This window comes from Mirounga leonina, unplaced genomic scaffold (genome assembly GCF_011800145.1).
Source record: "Mirounga leonina isolate KUSES-001 unplaced genomic scaffold, KU_Mleo_1.0 Mir_150, whole genome shotgun sequence".
Taxonomy (NCBI): domain Eukaryota; kingdom Metazoa; phylum Chordata; class Mammalia; order Carnivora; family Phocidae; genus Mirounga; species Mirounga leonina.
In genome coordinates, this window is record NW_023270374.1 from 36,976,507 (window position 1) to 37,004,023 (window position 27,517).

Here is a 27,517-nt window from a genome sequence, read left to right on the forward strand (position 1 = left end):
GAGGTCACTGTCCTGACCCAGACACACTGAAAGGAAACCTGCAAACAGACAAAAACCATGAGCAACCCAGCAAAATCATTATAGAATTATATGCCTCCACCCAGGGCTCAATCCAAACCAGGAGAAGCCAAAATACAGAAACTCAGATCTGAAATAACTTCTGGGTCCCTAAGGCTTATGCTACTGTAGTTAACAATCAGACACAAGTACAAATGTGACCACATTTGTGATAAGAAAGGCTTGGATACCAGAGCCCAAAGGCCATGAATTCAAATCTTGCTCTTGCACTTTTATTCACTGTGTGACGCTGAACTAGTGACCTAGCTCTCTCTAAGCCTCAGTTTCTTCATCTGCAAAATGGGACTGATAATGGTATCAACCTCCCAGGACAATCTATGCACCGTGCACAGTACAGTGCAAGGTATGCAGGAAACAGTCGATAAACAGAAATATTAAAATTCTTATTAACATTAATAATAAATCAAGGAGTTAGACCAGCTGCAGGGAAGGACCCAAGGTGCTTATTTAAATGGCCTGCAAAATTTCAGCCATGCCATTCAAAGTCCTAACCAAACAGAAAATCCAACAAGGAATGTCCTCCTCTGGCCCTTCTGGATGACTCCTGACTACAGCTTACTCATCCCAAGGCCCAGGGAACCCAGACACTGTAAACCTCACCCTGGTGTGGCTCTCTCTCCTGAGGCCAGCCATCCCCTACTTCTCTGCAAATACCCTCCTGGCTTTGTTTACTTTGTCAACAAATATTCCAGAGCATGTACTATGTACACAAGACCAAGTACCGTGGAGAACATAAATGCTTATAAGGCAACCTCCCTGTCCTCTAGGAGCTTCCAGTCTAGCTTCCAGTCCAGAGGGAACCCCTCTCCCAACACAGAGACTGCGGATGCTTCCAAGCAGTAAAGTGCCACAGGAGGTGGCAGATGGGGAGGGGAGGGCAATCAGAAGAGACTTCCTGGAGGAGGTGATGCCGGAGCTCAGCCTTAGGGAAAGGATTTAGGTAGGCAGTGTGAAGGCAGGCAGCACAGGGAAGAGGAAGGGAGGCAACAGGTATAGAAGCAGGACGCGTGTGCCAGGTGGGAAGGGCTCAGGCCGCAGCCGAAGAGTTTGTGTTGGACATGTGTGGAACACACTTGATCCTGACAGTAGGAACCTGACGTGCACTGACAGGGAGCACAGGGGCAAACTCAGGAGGATCCTCCCACTTCCAAAATCCCCTACCACCTGCACCTCAAGTCTGCAGGCTGCCACAACCAGAGAATAAGCTGGGTGGAATTCAAAGAACCCTTCTAGGGGCACATGGGTGGCTCAGTTGGTTAAGCATCTGCCTTTGGCTTAGGTCATGATCTCAGGGTCCGGGGATCGAGCCCCGCATCGGGCTCCCTGCTCAGCGGGGAGGCGGCTTCTCCCTCGCCCTCTGCCCCTCGCCCGCACTTGTGATTTCTCTCCCTCAAATAAATAATCTTAAACAAACAAACAAAAAACCCCACAAAGAACTCTTCTGAACCACTAACTAGCAAATCTGAACATTCTGCCCTGAGTGGAGCTATACTTTAGTAGCACACGTAAGGCCAAGGTCAAGCAGCTGCTAACAGCAGCTAAGGTCCAACTCTGGCTTCATTCGGGCCGTGACCCTACAAAGAGTTAACGGTGATGGTGGTGACAGTGCCTGGGCGAGCAAACCAAAGGACATACCTAATTGTGCTTTGCAACTCTCTATGGTCTTGTCGAGATTTAGCTGGAACCTGCTGCGGATCTGCCGCTTAGGCGAGATGAGAGGAACAGGCGCCGTCTGCTGCTGGACCGACTCGCTCAGCTCCTTCAGGTCCATCTCGGCCTTGCTCCGATCTGGAAGACACGGTCACCCCTCGTCAAGCAGGCGCTGGCCGGAGGAACAGGCAACACTCACCGCTTAGCTTCCTTCTCGCAAACACGCGCTCTAGAACACGGCGGGGAGAGAAACCTCAAACCTTCTTACTGTTTGTCCCAACAACATCATCTGCTCGACGACGGGCTGATTTGGAGATAATAGCCCGCGAACACATTTGGCAGATTTACCCAGTCTGCTGAACAGTCGCCTGGGTGGCTTTCAATATTTAAAATGCACAATCCAGCCAGATGGTTGTCTGTGGAACTCCGCGTCATTAGGGAGCTCGAAAGCCTAAGGTTACAGTAATATATTCAATCTCAGTATCAGCAGATAAAGTCACACCGAGCCTGGCCAGAGTGTGCTTTTTAACACAGGCTGAGATCAGAGAGGGCTTGTACCCAAGAGACCCTGAGCGCCTCCCCCCCACAAGCCCACCCCAGAGCGCACACACGTAACTGGAGGCCCAATTCCTCATTTACCACAGACTTCACTTTTCGTTCCTAGTCGACCGAGACTGGAGCTCAAGTCAGAAAAGGCCGGCGAATGCCAGAGAGGCAGACCTCCTCCTTTTGGCCCAGGCATCCATCTGAAGACAGGTGAACAGATTAGCCCTGGATATTCAACCTGTGTCTTCTCGCTCAGATACGGCGCAAGCTCCTCACCCTAGTCCCAGGCAAAGGCCTCTGACAGAGGATTCAGGGCCAGGGGTCCGGCTACCCTCCCCACTTCGGCCATGGGCTCCTTATATGACCAACTAGATCAGACTCCAAGGGTCTGTGAGCTTGCATTGCTTGAATTCCTTCCCCACCTCCTCTAGTACCCCCCGAAACAGAAGAAAGGGACAAAACGAAGGTGTCTGCACAGTCCCAGAATGCAATGAGACTTCACAGGCAGGGAGCACTTTCAGCCACCCTGCCTGCCATCCTCTGGCATGCCCCCTCCCTCTCCAACCGACCCCAAGCAGAAAATGCGGGGTACACGCCCTGCCCTGGCCGATCCCAGAAAAACAACTGGAAAGCGTGTGGCATCCATCAAGGACAAAGACAAGAAGTCACCTCTGAGCCTGCTGCCCTCACCCGGGAGCTCACTCTCAGATGTCCTCCACTTCCCTGCTACCCCACTCCAAGTGCCACCTCCAACCAGCAGGCTGTGCAAGAGGCCAGGATATAGTCTGAGGGCTGGACTACGAGGGCTGCTCAAAACCTTCACTCTCTTCTCGTTTCCATTTTCCAACATGACCCACACACCTTCCCCTTCACCCAGGAACAGGGCAGTCTCTCACCCTGCATACCTAGAGATTTGTTCCTTTAAAGCGACTGGAGGGAGGCAGCCTCCCAAGAGCCCCACCCAGCCCACTAGCAGCTAACCAGAGCAATGAACGGCTCCACGATGATTTATCACCATAATGAGGTCCCTACCTTGGTGGGGGAAGGGCCCTTTCCCAAAAACATACTGGGGGGGGGGGGGGCAGCCCTCAGGGAGATTCCGGGTGTGAGTTGCTTACAGCAAGCAAATACCATCCTTGTCCTGTGAGAAAGGTCTCTAAGGCTCTAAAATCATTATCAACCTGGGAGTGTGTGTGTCCATGTGCGTGAGCATCCGTGTGCATATGTGTGTACAGGACTGGACATGCTCACAGAGAGGATGGGGTAAAGGCACAAGCACTTCGGAATGGGGGAAAGAATCTTCATGCAAATTCACCCGAGAGGCACCTTACAAAGAGAACACACAGAGTGAAACAGTGATAAAACAGCAAGGTGAGGGGCGCCTGGGTGGCTCAGTCGGTTAAGCATCTGCCTTTGGCTCGGGTCATGATCCCAGGGTCCTGGGATCGAGCCCCATGTCGGGCTCCCTGCTTGGCGGGAGGCCTGCTTCTCCCTCTCCCACTCCCCCTACTTGTGTTCCCTCTCTCGCTGTCTCTCTCTGTCAAATAAATAAATAAAAATCTTTTTAAAAAATTAAAAAAAAAAAAAAAAAAAAAAAACAGCAAGGTGAAAAAGGAGGAGGAAGAGGACCAGGGAAACCGAAAGAAAAAAGAAACCTCCAATTCAAGAGCAGGACGAGGAGGACTTAAGGTTTCAACAGTTAAGCTGCAGACATGACAGGAAAGGGGGGGAAGGATATGAAGCCTGTCTCATAACTTCCGCTTTCAGAAATGAGAAAGCGGGCTGGATTCCTAAGGGGAAAGGCAGCCTTTCAAGTATAAAGTTGTCAAAGAAGTATCTCACAAAACCACTTTCCATCGGTGTCCTGAATAATGTTCCACACAGCAGTTACCAAAAAAAAACAAAAAACAAAAAACAAAATACCATCTACTCTACCAGGAGCCAGCAAACTTTTTCTGTAAAACACCAGAGAGTAAATTGGGCTCTGCAGGCCATATAGGCTCTGCTGCCAAAGTGGCCATATATATGTAAACAAATTGATGACACTGTGTTCCAATGAAACTTTATTTACAAAAAGAGGTGGGGGGGCTAGATTTGGTCCAAAGACCATAAAATTTACCATCCCCATTTCTAATGCACCGACTGCTAATCTGGGCTGCACAACAATGAAATCGCCTGAAGAGTTAAAAAAAAAAAAAAAAAAAATCCCAATGCCTTGGTCCCCCTCCCAGAGAATGTGAATTAAATGGCCTAGGGGAAGGTCTGGACACTGGCCCTTTAAAGTACCCCTGACAGGGGTGCCTGGGTGGCTCAGTTGGTTGGGTGGCTGCCTTTGACTCAGGTCATGATCTCAGGGTCCTGGGATCGAGCCCCGCATCGGGCTCCCTGCTCCGCGGGAAGCCTGCTTCTCCCTCTGCCACTCCCCCTGCTTGTGTTCCCTCTCTCACTGTGTCTCTCTCTGTCAAATAAATAAATAAAATCTTTGGAAAGAAAAAATAAATAAATAAATAAAGTGCCCCTGAAAGACCGCCAGGCTGGCTCAGTCGGTTGAGCATGTGACTCCTGATCTCAGGGTCACGAGTTCAAGCCTCCCATTGGGCATGGAGCCTACTTAAAAAAAAAATCGTAAGATTTAGTACCCAAGATGATTCTAACTGGCAGCTAAGGCTGAGAATGCCTGTATTAGTCCAATCTTCTATGTGAGTAAAAAAAACTCGTCCTGGGGCGCCTCGATGGCTCAGGCAGTTAAGGCTCAGGTCATGATCTCAGGGTTGTGAGATCGAGCCCCAAGTCAGGCTCCATGTTCAACGAGGAGTCTGCTTCTCTCCCCCTTCCTCTGCCCCTCCCCACCGCTCATGCGCACTCTAAGACAAATAAATAAATCTTTAAGAAAAACAAAAAAAGAAAACTCCTCCTGATTTGCCTTAACCTCTGTATATCTGTGTTAACCTTCTAAACCTAGGGTTCATTAAGAGAGACCGACACCTCGCCGGAACACTCCTGTGTGTGCGTAACTATGTGTCTAACAGTAAATGCCATCTCTTAACTGTAGCCTAAAAACCCTGAACTCTGAAATACTCATTATCAAGAGGAATGAAAAGAACGTAAAGCACCTCATTTTACAGTTAAGGTTTCTCCGGTCAATAACCTACATTAATGTTTATTCTAACAAGAAACCACCGGAAGCCAGGAGGGGGCGGGGATCAGGTCCCTGGGAGCAGACCTTCAGGAGTTTAGCCAAATCTAATTAACTTTCTCTAATTTTCAGCTGCGTTTTGAGTTTCCCTCTCCTCCACAGGGAGAAAAGAAGAGCTTCTTTCTCGTTTAGCTAATAGTGGCTTATCGGGACTACTTCTACCCTTGCCCTTCTATATCGGGAATGTCTTCAGAATCCACCTTTGCTGCCAACATTTTGAACTTTTCTGCTGATATGAAGACAGCTTAGGCTATAAATGGAAACCAGGGAGGAAAAAAAATACCAACGCTAGAGAAAGAGACACGATCTTACATTTCTGGAGGGAGCATAAATCAGAAGCATCCCTTTGGAGGGCAATTTGGCAGTATGTCTCAAAACGTCAACCGCACACGGCCTCTGACCGGAGATTCTACTTCTAGGAACTCATCCTACAGCCACGCTCCCACGTGGGCCAAAAGGATCTTCACTGCAGCTGTTTTCAACACCAAAACAACCGGGCGCCTGGGTGGCTCAGATGGTTGAGCGTCTGCCTTCGGCTCAGGTCATGATCCCAGGGTCCTGGGATCGAGTCCCGCATCGGGCTCCCTGCTCCTTGGGAGCCTGCTTCTCCCTCTGCCTCTCTCTCTCTCTCTGTCTCTCATGAATAAATAAATAAAATATTAAAAAAAAAACAAAAAAAAAACACCAAAACAACCTAGAGCCAATACAGAAGGTGCCCAGGTAAATAAGTCAACACTTCATCTTGAAGTGCAACAAAATACAGCTGCTCCACTAAAACCGTCGCAGACCTTTATGTGCTGTTCTGGAAAAGCACAAAAGGTTGGCTAACCTGTTTAATGAAAACGAAGATAACAATTGGCAGAACGCGTTAGCATTGGTGTGGGGAGAAAAGGAGGAAGTGGAGCACAGATCTGAATATACGTGTTCTTGGGGTTTCCCAATGTTGGCACTATCGGTATTTGGGGCTGGATAAGTCTTTGCGGGGGCGGGTAAGGAGGTGGGAGGCTGGGGGCTGTCCTGTGCATTGTAGGATGGCCAGCGCCTTGCTGGCCCCTACCCACCAGGCGCCAGGGGCACCCATATCCCAGGTGTGACCATGAAAATGTCACTAGGGGCGTGCCCGGCTGGCTCTGTCGGTGGAGCGTGCCGCTCTTGATCTCCACACCCCACACTAGGTGTGGAGATTACTTAAAAATAACATCTCCAGGGGCGCCTGGGTGGCTCAGTTGTTAAGCATCTGAGGGTCCAGGGTCCTGGGATTGAGCCCCGCATCGGGCTCCCTGCTCAGCGGGGAGGCCTGCTTCTCCCTCTCCCGCTCCCCCTGCTTGTGTTCCCTCTCTCGCTCTCACTGTCAAATAAATAAAATCTTTAAAAGTAATAATAATAACAACATCTCCAGAGACTGCCAAACAAAAATCACCCAGGTTGAAAACTCCTGGTGTATATATAGAAGAGCTCTCCAAGAAACTAAAAAGAGGTAACCATGGTCACTTGTTGGGAGGGGCAGGTGATCAGAGATTATGGACAGGCTGGCTTTTCATTAAACATTTTTCTGTCCTTTGAAATTTCTCTTACCGTGTGCCTTCATGACTCGTTAAAATAAACTTTTTCAAGAAAATATAAGCACGTCTTCAATTAAAAAAAAAATAGATTTCTTGGAGTGCCTGGGTGGCTCAGTCGGTTAATTGTCCCACTCCTGATTTTGGCTCAGGTCATGATCTCAGGGTCATGATATCGAGCCCCGCATCAGGCTCTGGGCTGCTTGGGATTCTCCTTCTCCCTTTCCCTCTGCACACCCCCCAAACTACCCCCTCTCACGAGCTCCCTCTCTCAAGGGGAAAAAAAAAACAAAAGAAATAGATTTCCTTTGTTCAAAAGCTGCTGGGTGACTATAATGGATGGACTTCCAGGAGCTACAAAATGGTGGCTCCTTCAAGGGAACAATATCATCCAGACCAGAGACCCTGGCAAATATCTCTTATCAATCAAAGCCTAAGCAGAGATCTTCCTCACTTCACCCACTGGGGGGAAAAAAAATCAAGGCAACCTGTGGGAAGCCTGGGCCCCCAGTGTTGCATCCAGGCTCTCAAAGGACGCCTGACTTCAAGGTATCACTTTATCTAGAGAAAGAAAGGAGACCTCCCATCAGTGACAGCTAAGGAATAAACATGCAGCAACACTCTGGGTCTGACAACTTCACATTGCTGTCAGCATCTCTGACTGAGCATCCAGACACATTTGTGTCACCAACAGGATCACTGAACTGCTGTGTTTGTTCAGCCCAAAGCAAACACCCTGTGTGTTAAGAGGAGACGAGATTCCCAGAGAAGCAAACGGGAGTCTAGAAGAATCAGGCCTTCCTTCTCTCGTTCTTATTCATGACTTATTTTCCATACAGTCACAGAAAGGGGCTGTAACCATCCACCAGGCTTCGGCTCCTTGTTTTAGAGCAGACAGGAGGCCTGAGACAGCAAATGAGGGGCCTGTACATTAGCAAGCAGGGAGGAAACAGTTTCTGTGAAAGCCTTCCCCCTTGTCATGCACCAAAATTAATTCTAAGAATCACAAATCCAACAGATGACCCACTGGGCTGGGTTTTTGTATTTTGGGTTGGATTTATTTGTTTCACCCAAAAGAGTTTTCATTTTTAATGCAACTGATTGCCGACTTTTAAAAACAAGGAGAGTTCATATAAAAATCTGCATTTCTGTGTTCAGAGTCTGACAACACAGGTTCAACTTGGGGGAGCTTCATCCTTCAGAAAAGCAATCTGTCCTCCATGGGACCACCTGTTCAAAATCGTCACCTTACCCCCTGACCCCTACAGCTAGGCCGACTTAGACAAGGGCATGAGAGGCAGTGTCCAGAGCCCACCAGCATCCAAACACGGCCCCATCTTGCAGCGTGCCGGCTCACATATCGTGGTTAAGAGTATAAACTACAAGGCAGACAGGCCTGAGTCCACAGGCCAAACATGACCGCAGACCCCAGGTGATCCTGGCTGGGCGGGTAACTGCTTCCCTGCGCCCCAGTTTCTTTTTTTTTTAAGGTTTTAGTTATTTGACAGAGAGAGACACAGCGAGAGAGGGAACACAAGCGGGGGGAGTGGGAGAGGGAGAAGCAGGCTTCCCGCGGAGCAGGGAGCCTGATGCGGGGCTCGATCCCAGGACCCTGGGACCATGACCTGAGCTGAAGGCAGATGCTTAAGGACTGAGCCACCCTGGCACCCCTGCCCCAGTTTCTTCTACCTCACTGAAATGGGGCTGTTATCTACACCTTGAAGGTTGTTGTATTTTTTTAATAGTTTTAATTTACAGAGAGTAAAATCTGGGGGGAAATACAGTTGTAGGAGTTTTAACACCTGCTTATAGAAATGTGTAACCACCACCACATACAGAATGCAGAACAATGTCAAAGGCCAAAGAATCCCTTTGTAGTTTATAGTCAAACCCTCCCCCCCCAACCCCCCCAACCCCCCCCCCAACAATCACTCCCGGTTTCCATCTAATTTTGTCTTTTCCAGTTGTTGTTTTTTTTTTTTTAACGAAATACCATTTTGTTAGATATAATAATGTTGTCAGCATCCCCAGCGCAGTCTCATTTCTGTCTGCTCAAAGTAGTTACATGGATGCCAGACATAAAAAAAAGCCCCATGGGGCGCCTGGGTGGCTCAGTCGGTTAAGTGTCCGACTCTTGATCTCAGCTCAGGTCTTGATCTCAGGGTCATGAGTTCAAGCCCTCCACTGGGCTCCATGCTGGGTGTGGAGACTACTTAAAAAGAAAAAACAAAAAAAAGAAGTCCCATATAAAGCACCTGCCCCATCCCCAGATAAGCTCTTGAGGATTATTTAGAACTTCCCTCCACTGTCTGATCCTTCTACCCAGCCATGACACTTTTCACTGGTCCCTCTCTGATCCTCTTCCCGTTAGGTAACTGAAATGCCAACCCAATGCTTTCATTCCTACTGACAAGGCGTGTGTCCTAGAACGGAAGAAGCTGGAGAGGGGGACGCTTCTGCACAGGAGAGCCTCAGGTCCCACACAACAGGAAGAAATCCTTCACTGCCACCACAGGTAAGCCAAACCAAAAGACCCCCCAGCCATCACAAGGATGTCCAAGACCGCCTGGCTTAGGGAAGGAGCTATTCTTACCACACATGACTGGCAGAGAGGAAACATGACCATGAGAACTGCCTCTGCACAATGTTCCTTTTTGGGGTGTGGAGGTGGAGGGAGGGTGTGAGAAAGCAAACCACACTGCTGAGATCAATGAACGTTCCCCAAGGGAGCAAATGGGTCCCCTTTTGTGCAAGTGAGAATTCGCACCAGCCAATCTGAGCTGGGGCCCCAAAAGTTACCACTCTGCCTGCTGGACCACATCCAAGCTGCACTAAGGGGGGAGCCAGAACGAGCCAGGCTCTGGGCTCCGTGGAGACAAGGGCTTCCTCCAGCCCTGTGGCCTACTGGCTCCGCGATCCTGGGCACCTGCAGCCTCCCCTCCAGACCTCCATCTCTCCATCTGAAAGGGCACTGCAGGACAAGATCAACCTGGAGAGTACTGGCCTCCAGAGGCTGTGAATTCACACGTGAGCATCACTCCACACAGGGAGCTGCCCCTCCCTCCCTTCCTAAAACCCTGGATTCTCGAACCTCCCTTCCCAGCTGTGACAACCAAAAATGTCTCCAGACATTGCCAAGTGTCCCCTGGAGGGGAATGAGGGAACTGTCCCTGGGGAAGAACAGCTGACAGGCTATTTTCAACACGGCACTCAGCGTGGTCCTTCTAAAATGCTCAGTTCACATCCCTCCATTGCTCCAAAAGCTGCACCCCACGGTCCGCCCCAGGGTCCACACCGGGTCCCAGGGCTGATGGACCTCAGCTCCTCAACTTCTCCCCTTCAGCCACTGGGACAGGCCACCTGGGCCTCCCTGTCATTCCTACAGCACAGGGAGTTCATCCCTTACCCCAAGGCCTGTAAATCTCTAGTTCCTCCTACAACGTTTTCCTCCCAATACAGGGATGGCTGGTTTTTCTTGTCAGGCAAATCTAGGTTTAAATACTACCTCACAGAGGCCTTCCCTAAACACAGCCTCTTCCAAACCACCCCCATCCTGCGTATCTCTCTCCTTATCATGTTAGCACACTTTACCTTCTCTCACGGGGTGAACTGTCTTGTTTATTTACCTTATTTGTTTCTCACTTTCTAGAACCAAGCTCTGCATAAGAGCAGGGCCCTTGCTCACCACTCCCTGCCCCATGCCTGAAAGAGCACACAGCATGTAATAGATGCTCAATAAAAATCAAGGATCATGATGGAATGAATCAATAAAATAACTTCACAAATGGATATTTCCCATTTCCTGTGATAATTTTTCTGAAGACTTTTGCCTAAGGTAGTGCTTTTAAAAAAAAAAAACAAATGAGGGGCGCCTGGGTGTTTCAGTCAGTTAAGCATCTGCCTTCGGCTCAGGTCATGATCCCAGGGTCCTGGGATAGAGCCCCGCATCGGGCTCCCTGCTCCGCGGGAAGCCTGCTTCTCCCTCTCCCACTCCCCCTGCTTGTGTTCCCTCTCTCGCTGTGTCTCTCTCTGTCAAATAAATAAATAAAATCTTTAAAAATATATATATATATATACTGCACATAAAGTAAATACTGATTCATAAAACTTTACGTACATCACGTGTGTGTGCATATAAAACATTAAACATATATACACACATAGGATGCCTGAGTGACTCAGTTAAGCGGCCGACTCTTGATTTCAGCTCAGGTCATGGTCTTGGGGTCATAAGATCAAGCCCCTTGACAGCCTCCACGCTCTGTGGGGAGTCTGCTTGAGATTCTCTCTCTCTCCCTCTGCCCCTCCCCGAGCTCATGTGCTCTCTCTCTCAAATAATCTTTAAAAAACAAACAAACAAACAAAAAACCTATAATACACATATATAACAACCAGGTTACTGGGGTCAAGGGCAAGAAATGGTTGTAAACACCAGCCTAAGGTACTTCAAGATGAAACAACTTTGCATGTCAACAAGCCCCAGGAAATCCCTTACTTGCTCCTCTTACCAATCTCTCTTCATCTTTGTCCAGTGTACCTTTTAAATATTTTGCAAAGAGAGAAGAGTTCAGAGCTCAAGAACCACACACAAAAGAGGACATCACAACTTGCAAGAATATTCATAGTTGCCGCAGAAAGAGACTTCCAAAAATTCCCACTGACCCAAGTTAAGATTCAGGATGCTTCCAGTGGTGGACGTTTTGTCTGTTTTCGTCGTGATGGGTGTTGACGCTTGAGGAGAGAAAGTTTTCGGGCTGCCGGATAAACTCCCTGCTTGTCCCGTCTTTGCAGAGGCTGGTGAAGCTGAAAAAGTATGTTCATTGTTAAAAAATGAATTTACAAATAAATAAATAAATAAAACGTTTTAGGGGGAGAGGAGAGAAAGTGTATTTGATTTCAACAAGGCCCCCAGAGCGCCACAGATGGGGAGCAGCGGGAAGGGCTGGCCATTTATGTCAAGCACAGGATTTAACCAAAATGTTAAACCGTTAAAGCTTCGAAGGAAGAAGGCCTCCCCAGTCATTCTATTAAACACAAAGCTCTAGTGCTCGCTTCGGCAGCACATATATTAAACATAAAGCTCTAAGACAAATTGGCTAAGCTGCCACTGAAATTGGTTTGGCCCATTCACGGGTGTAAATCTCAAAATAAATAGAGATTAAACCAGCCCCTACCACAGTCCAGATGCAGAGACCGGAGCCAGGCTTACAAATGGCATGCCGTCCATTTGTGGGAGATGCAGGAGCCGGCCTGCACAGGCACTGCACCTGCCAGAGGCCGAGTCGACCCCTTGGGAGATCTCCAGCTTCCCGTTTCAAAGGTTCTGTGAGGCTGAATGAAGCCAAATTCAGCACCAGATGGAGTGAGGGTGTCACTGGTCAATTATCTCCCTCCTTACTATGTTCCAAACTTTTATAGGAGAATAGAGAATCGTACCTAAGCCCAAGTCTTTTAAAAATACCTTACAACTACCTATATACTGCTCCCCTGAACCTCATCCACTGAGCTGGGGGTAGGACAGAAACCACACCATGTGACAAAATGGGAGTGGTTCAGATGGGCCATGCCTCCTGGAGATCCTGCCCCTTTGCCTAAATAGCCTGCCATTGGGGCGCCTGGGTGGCTCAGTCGTTAAGCGTCTGCCTTCGGCTCAGGTCATGATCATCGAGCCCCGCATCGGGCTCCCTGCTCCGCGGGAAGCCTGCTTCTCCCTCTCCCACTCCCCCTGCTTGTGTTCCCTCTCTCGCTGTGCCTCTCGCTGTCAAATAAATAAAATCTTAAAAAATAATAATAAATAGCCTGCCATTACTGGGACTGTGCTGTTACTAAATTCATGCCAGACAACAAAATGGCCAGCCTTCCTCAGACGCATAAGAAACATGGACTTTGCAATGATCTGGTCCTTAAGAGAAGCTGTTGATGGCAAAGGGGTTACAAATCGGAACATCCTGGGGACTTCAAAAGTGCTCAGACACTTTGGTGGATGCTTGCCTCAGTTTGCTCACCTGCCAAATGGGAGGATACTCAAAGTGAGGATCCAATGGGTGAAATTCATATACCTGCTCAGCTCTAGTTCCAGGACCTGCCAACTCTAGCTTTAATGTAACAGAGGGGTAAAGACCAGGCACAGACAAGGAGGGGCTGCAAGCATGTATCGGGAGCCAGACACTGGGTTTAAAGTCCAGCTCTGCAGCTGACTTGCTAGATGTCCTTGGGCAAGCTACCTGAGGTCTGTGAATCTCCTTTCCTGCTAGCCTCAAAGAGGGACGTTGATAACATAATACAAAGGGACTGATTAAAAGTACCTACCTCATCAAGTTGTAATGATCAAATAAGCATCTAAACAGTGCCTGGCATCAGTTAAGTACTATATTATTATTTGCTATCAGTGTAGTAGTATTTTCTATTTCCCCACTAACCTCGAGGGCTTTGGTTTCAATCATCTAAACCAGTAGTTTTTGGCCAGGAGTGATTTGGCCATCCAGGACACACTGGGTAATGTCTGCAGACATTTTTGGCTGTCACCACTGGGGGAGGGGAGGGTGCCACTGGCGTCTAATAGGTGAAGACCAGGGATGCTGCTCAACAACCTATAAAGCACAGCCCCCCCAAAACAAATAATTATCTTTGGTCTCAAAGGTCAGTAGAGCTGAGGTTCATAAATCCAAAAAGGGATGAAGTGTGCTTGTCTCTGGGCATCCTTTACCTCATCTTGCAAATGAGGAGGGCAGGTGGAGATGAGATGCGCTAATCCATGTCAAGTGGTCCTTAGCAAAGGCTCAGCCAACACTTGAAATTATTTTGAGAATTAAGTTTTTTTTAAATAGTAAATTAACTTCATTTTGCTGTAAGGATGGACAAATGCCTGGCCCAACACCTGGTACACAATATTCTGTCCAATAAGAGCGGCAGTCGCTGTTACGAGCGCTGTTACTATAACCCCTGGTCCCATAAGAACAAGTAGAACTAGTAGAACTAAAGTACCTGGCCCACCAAAAAAAAAAAAAGAGAGAGAGAGCATCAAAGGTATCAAAGGTAAAGGCACTGCAAAAGACATAAGTATATGAGCAATAAAATCTTTAGTCTTGGGCGCCTGGGTGGCTCAGTTGGTTAAGCGACTGCCTTCGGCTCACGTCATGATCCTGGAGTCCCTGGATCGAGTCCCACATCGGGCTCCCTGCTCGGCGGGGAGTCTGCTTCTCCCTCTGACCCTCCCCCCTCTCATGTGCTCTCGCTCATTCTCTCTCTCTCAAATAAATAAATAAAACCTTTAAAAAAAAATCATTAAAAAAATCTTTAGTCTTGGGCACCTGGGTGGCTCAGTCGTTAAGCGTCTGCCTTCGGCTCAGGTCATGATCCCAGGGTCCTGGGATCGAGTCCCACATCGGGCTCTCCCTGCTCAGCGGGAAGTCTGCTTCTCCCTCTCCCACTCCCCCTGCTTGTATTCCTGCTCTCGCTGTCTCTCTCTGTCATATAAATAAATAAAATCTTTAAAAAAAAAAATCTTTAGTCTTGGGATTTTCTTTATTACTCATTCACTTGTATTCTACCTACTTCCTTCCAAAAGAGATTTGAAGTGGCTGAAACCTCTCTGGGAGGATGAAAGACCAGGGCCTCTCACACTGTATTCTCCTACACAAACCAGCAACCACGTAGAGCAGGAAGGGTCCTCTACTAGCCAAAGCACTGCGTGCAACTGCAAGGCACTTTAACAAAAAAGCCTAACCAGAAAGGGTGAACCATAACAACACATGCAAACGTGCGATTGCACACAGAACTCAACCACGAAGAGTCTACAGTTCCCGACTTAATAATAACAGCTCCCGTGAACAAAGTAAGGAAGGCGGGGGCACCTGGCTGGCTCGGTCGGAAGAGCATCCAACTCTTGACCTTGGAGTTACGAGTTCGAGCCCCATGCTGGATGTAGAGATTACTTTAAAAAAATCAAATCAGGGCGCCTGGGTGGCTTGGATGGTTAAGTGTCTGCCTTCGGCTCAGGTCGTGATCCCAGGGTCCTGGGATCAAGTCCCGCATCGGCCTCTCTGCTCCTTGGGAGCCTGCTTCTCCCTCTGCCTCTCTCTCTCTCTCTCTGTCTCTCATGAATAAATAAAATCTTTAAAAAATAAATAAATTAATTAAATGAAATGGGGGGGGCGGGAAGTAAGGAAAGAGAAGCCAGCAGGTGGTCTAACAGAGCCCTGCCCCACTTGTGGTCCGGCAGGGGAATTCAGCAAGCACAGAGGCAAAGTTGTTATTTTTGAAATTCTGTAGTTAAAACATAACAAAGTTTCCTTTGTTAATAAAACTTAAGTATTGAAGGTTTAAGAAATATGTCCTAACTTTTTTTTTAATTAAACACAGCACTTGGACATGGCGAAAATAAGGGTGAGCCAGTAGAGATGGGTCTGGTTCACTCTCTCCCCAGCCAGCAGAGCCCCCCTCACAGACATCTGGAATGAAAATGCCTCATGTAATTGGGAAAGGGACAGCACTGGGGTCACCCACCTCGGGGGGAAGAGATGGCCCCTACCCACCCGAGTACCATACGCCCACCTCCCCAATTTGTGAAACACCGTGTACCTGCCTCAACCTCCCCATGTGAGTTAATGCTACAACCACTCATCTAGATGTTCAAGGCCAAACATGTCTACACTGCCTCAGTTACTCCCTTGCTCTCCTGCCTCAACTTACCCCACTCTTCAGCAAGGCCTCCTCATACCACTTCCAAAATACAACCCCCACTCCCAGCTGGTCTCCACGTCCACTGCTATCAACCTAATGCACACAGTCTCAATGGGCAGAAAGTGGCCCTTGGGGAGTGAAACACTCTTACTCTTTTTATGTATAAAACAGACACATGGGGCACCTGGGTGGCTCAGTTGTTAAACGTCTGCCTTCGGCTCAGGTCATGATCCCAGGGGCCTGGGATCGAGCCCCGCATCGGGCTCCCTGCTCCGCGGGGAGTCTGCTTCTCCCTCTCCCACTCCCCCTGCTTGTGTTCCCTCTCTCTCTCGCTGTGTCTCTGTCAAATAAATAAATAAAATCTTTAAAAAAAAAAAAAAAGAAAACAGACACAGGCAGTACATAAACAGACCTACAGTATTATCAAATTTCACAAGGATCCACTCCTAGGTATATACCCCCAAACAGAAAGCAGTACTCAAATCCTGGTATACAAATGTTCGTAGCAGCACTATTCACAACATTTCAAAGGTGGAAACAATCCGAATGTCCACCGATGTGATGTACTGACAAATTGGGGTGTCCACAGTAGCATGTTACTGAGCCATGAAAAGAAATGAGGTTCAGATGCATGCTGCAATGGGGAGGCCCCTGGAAACATACACTCAGTGAAAGGAGCCAGACACAAAGGCCACAAGTTGTATGACTTCACTTAAATGAAGTATCCAGAATAGGCAAATCCATACAAACAGAATGCAGACCGGTGGTCTCCAGGGGCAAGCAAGCGGAGAGTGGGGGGAGTGCCTGCTTAATTAACATCATTTTACTTGGGAGTGAAGGAAATGTTTTGGAACTACAGAAAAGTGGTGGTTGCACAATACTGTGAATGCACGAAATGCCACTGAGCTGTGCGCTTTAAAATGGTTAATTTTAGGTCATGTGAATTTCACCTCTGTTTAGAAAAAAAGTCACAGGAGGATGGATAGGAAAACATGTCTAAAATGGCTCCTTACAGGGTCATAATGAAAGAAATGGTTGGTAAATACTGCCCCTGCCCATCACCATTTCCCACCAACACCCTGTAAGAGCTTCCCACGGGTCCCCCTGCCTCCTGCCACAGCACCCCTCTCCAGCACCCCTCCACAGAGCAGCCAGGCATACCACTCCTCCATCTAAAACCATCCAGAGGTGGGGCGAGCATGAGACTCTTTTTTTTTTTTTTTAAGATTTTATTTATTTATTTGAGACAGAGAGAATGAGAGAGACAGAGAGCACATGAGAGGGGGGAGGGTCAGAGGGAGAAGCAGGCTCCCCGCCGAGCAGGGAGCCCGATGCGGGACTCGATCCCGGGACTCCAGGATCATGACCTGAGCCGAAGGCAGTCGCCTAACCAACTGAGCCACCCAGGCACCCCAAGCATGAGACTCTTGATCCTGGGGTTGTGAGTCTGAGCGCCACACTGGGTGTAGAGGTTACGTAAAAATAAAATCTTTTTTAAAAATAAATAAAACCACGTTAGAGGCATGCTATCCCCCCAGAATAAAATCCAAACCACACATCTGACCTTTCCTTTCCTCATTCTGGAATCTTCAGCCACACACAGGCCTTTGTACTGTTCTTCCAAATTCAAACCTGCTCGCAATTCAAGCCTTTATATATACTCATGATTCCAGAGGAAAGGCCCTCACCATCACCCCCACCCTTGTCACACTGCCTGGTACCCCTCAAACACCACCCTCAGAGCCCTCCCCTACCAGCCCCATCCAAGCGGGTCAAGGAGCCCCTTGTTTACCATCTCCCCTTGGCCACGAGAACATCAGTCCCAGGAGAGCAGGGGCCCTGCCTGGTACCTACAATGCCACCTGGTGTCCGAGACATTGACAGAATGAGCAGATACATGAGAGAGTTAATGGAAGAATGAGCTCTCCGTTTCTCCTCTCATGATCCTGGTCATGATAAGCAACAAAGAAACGATACTGGCAACCCAAGGAAAATCTTCTTCATAAAAAGACACCAGTTTAAATAATCTCAATATTATGCAGCTACTAAAAAACAAGGTGTGCTAAGAGAATGATTGATGAACAATCCAAAGAAGAGACATAAATGAGCAGCTCAGGGGAAAATATGGTCAATAAACATGTGAAAGGTAGACACAGATATAGATATGGATAGACAGATATCTCCAACCTATATCTTTTTCACATGCATTTTTTTTTTTTAATAGATTTGGGAGTCATCGGCAGGGAGGAAGTATTTTTTTTTTAACAAGGTACTTTTTTTTAAGATTTTTTTTTTTTTTTTAGATTTTATTTATTTATTTATTTGTGAGAGACAGAGTGCACACACAAGCAGGAAGAGGGAGAAGCAGGGTCCCCACTGAGCAAGGAGCCCAATGCGGGACTGGATTCCAGGACCCTGGGATCATGACCCAAGCCCAAGGCAGATGCTTAACTGACTGAGCCACCCAGGCGCCCTCACAAGCATGGTTGACTTGTTTAAAAAAATAACACCTAGGGGCGCCTGGGTGGCTCAATCAGTTGAGCGTCCAACTCTTGATTCTACTCAGGTCATAATTTCAGGGTCATGGGATCGAGCCCCAAGCCAGGCTCTGTGCTCAGTGTGGATGGAGTCTACTTGAGATTCTCTCTCCTTCTCCTTCTGCCCTTTCCCCCCTCCCCCTGTGTGCATGCTTTCTCTCTCTCTAAACTAAATAAAATCTTTAAAAAATAAAAATTAGGGTGCCTGGGTGGCTCAGTTGGTTAACCATCTGCCTTCGGCCCAGGTCATGATCCCAGGATCCTGGGATGGAGCCCTGTGTCAGGCTCCCTGTTCAGCGGGGAGTCTACTTCTCCCTCTTCCTCTGCCCCTTTCCCTGGCTTGTGCTTTCTCTCTCTCTCTCCCCTCTCTGACAAATAAATAAACAAAATCTTTAAAAAAAAACAAAAAAAGATCAATGTATCCATTTAAATATTTGCATTTATATTATTTCGTAAAACCAGGTTTCCTCCCCTAAGAAATCTTTCCTAAAATTCATTCAATCACATGCCCCCATCATTTCTGTCATATTCACATGCCATCTATATGCTGACAACTAGAACTATATGGATAAACACAGAAAGATGTCAGAGAAACACTGCTGCCTTGAAAGGAGCAGAAAGCTTAGTATGATCCCATTTGACCACAAAATATTCTGGTAATGATTGTCAATGTGGTTTACACATTAAAAAAATCTGAAGGAACACCCAATTTTTTATTTTTATTTTTTTTATTTTTTATTTATTTTTCTTAGGAACACCCAATTCTTAACAGTTGTTACCTCTCAGGGTAGAATTATGTGCTATTTATTGTATAATATTAAAGTTGAAAAGGAATACTTTATCTTCAGGGGGAAGATGATACATAATTAAACGTAAATACGGAGGAGCTTCAAACATGAATGTTCAGCAATGAGAACTTTGTTATCAGTGCTAAAAGTCAAAAGCATGGTACATTAACATAACGGTTCTCAATGGAAACTGGAGGGGCGACTATGTCCCCAGGAGACACACGGCAATGTCTGAACACAGTTTTAGCTGCCAACTGTGGGCAGGGGTGGGTGCCCCTGGCATCCAGTGCCCAGAGGCCAGGGATGTTGTTTAAACACCCTGCAAAGCACAAGAAGGCCCCATAACAGAATCATCTAGCCCCAAAAGTCAACAGTGCAGAGATTGAGAAACACGGTGTTAAATCATGCTAGACATTTTCAAAAGCAGAAAGACATTGGGAAATGCTCGTTTCAATTAAGCTTTGACATGGATGCCAATCCTTTTGTAAAGCCGTAAGTCTTGCGCAGAGGAAGAACTAATCGCCTTTGAAGTCACAAATAATTTAATCAGATTTTATACTTTGATGTACAATTCACGAGTGTGGGCTAAAACACATCATTTATTATCTACATTTACAAAACCCTAGCCTGTGCTAAGTGCTATTCTGACTCCATGAAACATGAGTCTTAGAATTAAATTAGAAAAAAAATGCCCCTTCCCTCCCACACACCCCAGCACTCTGGGAGGTGGAGGCAGAGGAGTTAGTGATTCATGCCAAATTTCTTCTACTTAGAAAATCTCGGAAGCAACCTACATCTTCAAAGGGCTGTAGCTTGCACAACTCTTGGTGGCCTGCACAGATGATCCACATAGTAGAACATCACTGGACAATCCAAGACAGGACAGAAAGGCTCTTTTAAAGGGCTATTTAGGGGCACCTGGGTGGCTCAGTCGTTAAGCGTCTGCCTTCGGCTCAGGTCATGGTCCCAGGGTCCTGGGATCGAGCCCCACATCGGGCTCCCTGCTCCGCAGGAAGCCTGCTTCTCCTTCTCCCACTCCCCCTGCTTGTGTTCCTCTCTCGCTGTGTCTCTCTCTGTCAAATAAATGAATAAAATCTTAAAAAAAAAATAAAAATAAAAATAAAGGGCTATTTAACTAGTATGGACAAATATTCAGAACACAAGGTTAAGTTTAAAAGCAAACAAACAAACAAACTCGGACGCCTGTCTGGCTCAAGTCGGTGGAGCATGCGACTCTTGCTCTTGGGGTTATAAGTTCAAGCCCCACAGTGGGCACAGAGCTTACTTTAAAAAAGAAAAAAAGAAAGAAAAGAAAACTCAAAACTGGCTACAACAGATATTGCAAACAAGTGACCCACGGAGGGATTCGATGTACCGTAATGATTTTTATAAATCTGAGCCACTATGTAAAAGTTGGGGTAATCCACATTTAAGAAAACTATTTGAGGCTTCTCTCGAACAATGACAAAAATGGCAACAGAGGCCACATTCCCACTTGGCTAGAACCAGCAGGAAAGAAAGGCCCCCCAAGACCCTACAGAAAAGGCATACCTCAAGAGCACAGCGTTTTGAAAGGTCCAGGTGATGATTTCATCACCTGGGTTTAAGGAGCTTTTTTATAATGAAATGCTCCAGTGCATCATGCATCAGAAGAGTATGTATTGCTTTAGAAAGTATACACAAGCAACCACCTGCATGTGATCGGTCACGAGAAAGAAAGTGACTTCTGCTACATGGAGTTCATCCCAGTCCCCACCACTTCCCAACCTTGCTCATTCCCATACCTGTCTGATCCCTGGAAGTATCTGAGTTTTCAACGTAATAGTATGACTCATAAGCCAACACAGAAAAAGTCCTGAAAACATTATCTAACAGCTGACTAGGAGGTGGGGTGAACTCTGACTTTCATTTTGTAAATAACGATTACTGTATGACAAGTATGTAGTGATTTCACAAGAAAAGAGTATATGAAAACATCTTCCCTTCTCCCTAAACAGTAACCCACAGTGGAGCTACAGAGAGTGGGGACACCCAGGCGCTCGGACTCTTACCCTAATACATATTCATGACTTAAGTCAGGATCCTGCAAGCAAATATTGGCAAAGGCATCAGTTATGGCCAAGAGGTCTAGATCAAGGAGGAAGCAGGAAAATCACTGAGAATATAAACCACTCTGATCAGTAACCAGGACACCATGAGCGAAAGGCTTCTGGCTGAGCAAACTGCTCCTTAGAAAATGAAATCGAATTCTGTGGATTACGGACACCTGATTCTGAGTTTCTTGATTCCCCCACCCCTAAAACAAAAGGAAGCCTTCTAAAATCTTATACAAGATTTATTTAATAACTTATCTCAATGTGCAGTCTTATATTGCTGGCCACAAAATTCTTATTACTGAAACGAATATGGCTTTTCTATCCTATGACCATCTTTTTTGTTTGTTTGTTTACATAATTTTGGATAAATCACAATCTCATCTGAGTTATACTCTCCCTGACTGTGGGGGATTTCAATCTAGTCTACTTCTCCTTCTCCTAAATGCTACCGTCGCTGCCAACAGCAGAGGGCACTAGGGTGCAATGAAAAGAAAATGGGATCTAGACTCAGGATCTGGCTGAGGAACACAGGCACCTCCCTACACTGTCCACAAGGACCTCAACTGGCCCTCTATAAGGTGAGGAGACTGACTTACGGTTCCTTCTGAGTCCGTCATAGAGGCTGGCAAACTGACTCAGGGACCAAATCTAGCATAATACCTGCTCTTATATGGCCTGCAAGGGTATTTACCTTTGTAAATGGCTGGAAAAAACCTAAAGGATTCATAGTTCATGAAACACACACATTATAGGAAGGTCAAATTTCAGTGTCACAACCACACACAGCCTGTGGCTGTTTTATTAACACAATGACCGCGTTGAATAGTTACACAGTTGAGAAAGAGACGCATAAAGCCTAAACTATTTACTATCTGGCTCCTTACAGAAAAGGGGACAATCTGTAAGATTAAAATGATTTGGAGTACTGCCTTTTCTACCCATACCACTCAATGGCTGTCTAACTCATAATCAGCGAAATGATCCAAGCACATGCTGGTAAGAAGATCATATTTTGGAAAAGGGACTTTAAAGTCTACTGAAATGGAGAATCTCATTTACCACTTAGAAAAGCCATTCGAATAATGAAGAGTTTTGTCAGGAATTCTACTGTCATTTCAATCTTGCTATGTCCCGAGGAAAGAGAAAAGCCTAATTAAACACATTACACACGCTCTCAGATTCCTCTAAAACTGTGTTTCCTGAAATACGGAACAGGATACAAAACAGTGGTTCACAGGCCAACATGTTCTATTTTACAAGTTAGGTATTAACTTAATGTATATTAGAGAAAAAAACACAACAAGCAATTTAAGCACGAGTTTATACGTATTATTCAGCTTAGGATAAAGCGATGTTGCGATTTAATATTTAAGTATACAGTTAAAACAGAGATACTAGCATGCGGCAAAACTGATGCTGATGAACATTCAGGCAACACTGCTGCCCAGTTAGAACACTTTCTCAAAAGCAAGCTCTCTAGGAGAGGTAACAGGCTGTGGAGTTGGTGTGATTAGGTGTTTTGTTCGCTTGGCTTAAATGCGATCATGTAATGAATAAAAGTGAGCTTTTAAGAACTCTGGTCTGAAACTGAGAGGCAAAAGCAAATTTCTGTTCTGAAACTATGTCAGAAGTTGCATCATCCTAGAACAAAGCTCTGAAATGCAACTGAGCACCTGGGACCCCATGGTTAGGGTCAGAACTGGGGAAAGAGATTGCAGCCTTTATTTTGAAGAACCAAAAGCCACTGGTACTTAACTCTCTCTCCACCTACAGCCATTCTGAGAACAGCTACAAGCAGTACTTGAAAATTACCAACCAACCAGGAACAAGAAACAACACAACCAAAATGGGTGGAATTCCTTGAGCTCACTTCACAGAGTCCCCATCCTTTTACCTTCTGGGGACTTCGGTGGTCTCTTGAAGAACGGGTGCCTGCTCCTTAAAGAGTTCTTATGTAAAGGGAGGAAGGGATGGAGGGATAAAAGAAAGAGGAAGGGGAAGGGAGGGGGTCTGAAGGGCTGTCCAAGCTTAAAACATTGGTCAGAAGCTGGGGCGCCTGGGTGGCTCAGTTGGTTAAGCGACTGCCTTTGGCTCAGGTCATGATCCTGGAGTCCCGGGATGGAGTCCCGGGATGGAGTCCCGCATTGGGCTTCCTGCTCAGCAGGGAGTCTGCTTCTCCCTCTGACCCTCCTCCCTCTCATATGCTCTCTCTCTCTCATTCTCGCTCTCTCAAATAAATAAATAAAATCTAAAAAAAAAAAAAAACATTGGTCAGAAGCCTAAAACTGATGGTCCAACCTATAGATGTGCTTTATTCATTCTGGAAAACATCCGAAGACATTGAGTTGACATTTAATATTTGGGGGTTTTATATAAAAATGCAAATTCCCCACTTCTCTGGAATAATGAGAAGATCAGAAAACCAAGAGGCCACATTCCTACATGGCAACCATGGGCTGAAGCCCTTGAGGTGAGGCATGTGTCCAGGGGTTCACCAGGTCCTGCCTCCTCGACCAGTCTCCCCAGCCGACAGTCTGAGAGTTGGCTGCCTTTCATCATCATGATTAGTGTAGAAGCTTCTCTGTGCCCATGTCTCTCAGAGGTAGACCAACAGAGAAGGCCATGTTTTAAGAAAAATGGGAGTAAACCCATTTCCTTGTGGAAGCAATAAAGTTCCTAAGCATTGGACATGCAACCAAATAATAGCTGGGTAGAAAGTATTCCATTTAAGTCACACTTTCCTTACACTCGGCCAGCATCCCTCATGCACGTCACCTCTCAAAATCCGTGTAGGCATTTGCTGAGCAACCACCATAAGAAATAATATAGCAGCCCACATCTTTGTAGCACTTACTGTTTTAGGCACTATTCTGAGTGATTTCTGTATACGTCATCCTTTAACCCCTCAAAAGAACCTATGAGGCAGGTCCATCACTATGTCACATTACAGATGAGGGAACCGAAGCATCAAGGCATTTAGTATCTTGGGGCACCCAGGTGACTCAACTGGTTGGGCATCTGACTCTTGATTTCAGCTCAGGTCATAATCTCAGGGTCATGGGATCGAGCCCCCTCTCAGGCTCCATGCTCAGCGTTGAGTCTGCTTGCGGTTCTCGCTCTTCCTCCGCCCCCTCCCCCCACTCACGTGTGCACTCTCTCTCTCTCTCTCTAAATTAAATAGAGAAAATCTGTTTTAAAAAAGACACTAAGTATCTTGCCTAAAGCCATGTGGCTAGTGAGTGGCAGAGGTGGGATGTGAGACGAGCATCCTCATTCTTCACCACTCTTCTACAGCAAGTGTCTACGACCTTTATTGAGGAGTGGGAGTGCTCTGGGGAGAGGACATTATTGCTGACCTTATACCCTGCTCTAATATTTGAGCACTGCATAATGGGAAGGTATAGTTTTGACAGATAATCCTCTGATTAAAATAACATTCTTTTTTTTTTTTTTAAGATTTTATTTATTTATTTGACAGAGAGAGACACAGCAAGAGGGAACACAAGCAGGAGGAGTGGGAGAGGGAGAAGCAGGCTTCCCACAGAGCAGGGAGCCCAATGCGGGGCTCAACCCCAGGACCCCGGGATCATGACCTGAGCTGAAGGCAGACCCTTAACAACCGAGCCACCCAGGCACCCCCCTAAAATAATATTCTTGAGAAACAAACTGTTATGGGAAGTTTTGCTGTGATAATCCAAGAGCCAATGTGACCTGAACTCTGAAGGATTACTGGCCACCTCTGCCCACTGCTAGGAATGACCTCCATCTGGCCTTTGGGGACCACTTTTCTCCCTTCTTGATTCCTAACAGCAAGAATCCCACTGGGTTATCCATTTAAAATTTTAAATATGCTCCACTGGAGCAAAACCCCATAGAGCTCCCTTGCATGTAGGGGCGCTGGTCCACTGGACCCCGACAGGTGTGGCCCCAATGGAAGCCCTGTGTCCCAGGGGCCTCCTCCCCATCTCCCACCCCAGGCTAACCTGTGCTCTTGTCCAGGAAATCCATGGACTCCTCACTGGCACTGAGGTGGCTCGAGGTGGCCTTCTTCTCAGCATCCTGCTCCACGTCGGAACCCGTGTGCACAGAAGAGTTTGTACTCATGGGGGACCGGGGCATATCGGACAAGGAGATCCTACGGCCTGCGCCCCCACTCAGCATGGGCTTGCTCATCAGGATCTTGGGGGACGCCGTCATGTCAAAGTTGAGCTTGACCTTCTCCTGCTTGTCTATCTTGGCAGCACCGGCACTGGGGTTGCTGGGGTCGAGCAGCATTTGGTACTGGCTGTTAGGCGTGTAGGGTGTCCTGAAGGGAGAATAATTAAAAACCCCAAACTTCCTGCGGATGTTCTCCACGTACACTTCCATCTCCTGCATTGCACTGTTGAAGATGCTTTTTGTCTTTTTCACAGAAAAAGGAATTTCTTTAGACATGAGGTAGCAATTATTTATTGGAACCCAGGCCCTAGGAGTGCAGAAAAGAAAGAAGAGCTGAAGTCAACTTTGGTCCTGTCAGAGATTCCTCTCTTCTTTTTTTTCAAGTTTTTTTTTTTTTAAATGTATTTTATCACGGTACACTTAAGTGCCAACACGTAAACGTACAGGTATGCGGTAGATCTCTACAGCCTGTTAATCATAACTGAAATCTTATGCCCGATGATTGGTTACCCCCCCATTTCCCCGCCCGCACCCCTGGCAAACTACCATTCCACCCTTTGATTCTGTGGATCTGACATGAGATAGCTCCTATAAGTAGAATTCATGCAGTGATTTGTCTTTCTGTGACTAGGTTATCTCACTTAGCACAATGTCCTCCGGGTTCAACTATGTTGCCCATCTTTTTGTTTTCTTTATTTACCATATTATCTTTTTTTTTAAGGTTATGTTAGTCACCATTCATTACATCATTAGTTTTTGATGTAATGTTTCATGATTCATTGTTTGCGTATAACATCCAGTGCTCCATTCAATACGTGCCCTCCCATCACCGGGCTAACCCATCGTCCCCAACCCCCTCACCTCTAAAACCGTCAGTTTATTTCTCAGAGTCCATAGTCTCTCGTGGTTCATCTCCCCGTCCAAATTGCCCCCCTTCAATTTTCCCTTCCTACTATCTTCTTTTTTTTTTTAAGGCTGAATAGGAACCCCTGAAATGTACATACCACGACTTCTTTATCTGTTCATCTGTCAATGGATAGTTAGGTTGTTTCCAGAACTGTTTTTTTCCTTAATGCAAACCAAATTAGCCTTGTATGTTTGCCAAGATTTTTTTTTTTTTTTTTTTTGGGCCAAGATTCTTAAATACGTATCTATTCTTTTAAAATGACTTGGTTTTGCATGGTTAATACATGATTTAACCATTAACCCAGACATGTTCTGTCATAAGAACAGAACACCAACAGCAAACTTAGTGAAAACATTAAAAGACTCCTAAATGTAGTCATTTTAATCCATTAAAAAAACAGTAAATCCCCTTTTGGCTTTGGGTGAGTAAAGAGTAAGAAAACAGTCACTGTGGGTACCTGGGGGCTCAGCTGGTTAAGCATCCAACTCTTGGTATTGGCTCAGGTCATGATCTCAGGGTTGTGAGATCAAGCCCTGAGTCAGGCTCCGCACTGGGAATAGAGACTGCATAAGATTCTCTCTCTCCCTCTCTCTCTCCCTCTCACTCTGTCCCTCCCTGCCCCCCATGCCCACCCATGCATGCTCTCTCAAAAAAAAAAAAAAAGAATAAACGTTTTGGGGCCCTTAAGTGGCACAGTCCATTGAGCACCTGACTCTTGGTTTTGGCTCAGGTCATGATCTCAGAGTCATGGAGACTGAGCCCCACGATGGGCTCCACGCTCAGTGAAGAATCTGCTTGGATTCTCTCTTCTGCTCCCTCTCCCTCTACCCCTCCCCACCACACGTTCTCTCCCTCTCTCTCATAAATAAATAAATCTTAAAAAAAAAAAAAAAAAAAAAAAGGAAACAGTCCCTGCATCCAGGACTGCACCTCCTAAAAGAGAATCAGTCCCAAAGTCCAGTGCTCTGCACTCAGACGTGAAGAGCTTTCCTATCTCTTGTAAAACTGGGGTTCTACATGGCACTAGAAGGAAACACTAGAAAACCATAACCCTGGGTGCCTGGGTGGCTCAGTCATTAAGCGTCTGCCTTCGGCTCAGGTCATGATCCCAGGGTCCTGGGATCGAGTCCCACATCGGGCTCCCTGCTTGGCGGGAAGCCTGCTTCTCCCTCTCCCACTCCCCCTGCTTGTGTTCCTGCTCTTGCGGTCTCTGTCAAATAAATAAAGTCTTTAAAAAAAATAAAAAATAAAAAATCTTTAAAAAAAGAAAACCATAACCCTGCAAGGAGATGCACGGCTTCAAACAGGGGAGAATTCATG

The 27,517-nt window shown here is 46.6% G+C and overlaps 1 protein-coding gene across 19 annotated transcripts in view; it reads right to left on the reverse strand.

Moving 5' to 3' along the window:
• The window catches only part of ZMYND8 (zinc finger MYND-type containing 8), a 126,584-nt gene that overhangs the window by 31,023 nt on the left and 68,044 nt on the right, over positions 1-27,517 (reverse strand). For all 19 annotated transcript variants that reach the window (XM_035006478.1, XM_035006489.1, XM_035006477.1 and 16 more), the window contains 3 exons: positions 25,116-25,597; positions 11,692-11,832; positions 1,714-1,866 (listed from right to left, as the gene is read on the reverse strand). In XM_035006478.1, the coding sequence (XP_034862369.1) occupies positions 1,714-1,866; positions 11,692-11,832; positions 25,116-25,597 (776 nt within the window). The remainder of the gene's footprint in view (positions 1-1,713; positions 1,867-11,691; positions 11,833-25,115; positions 25,598-27,517) is intronic.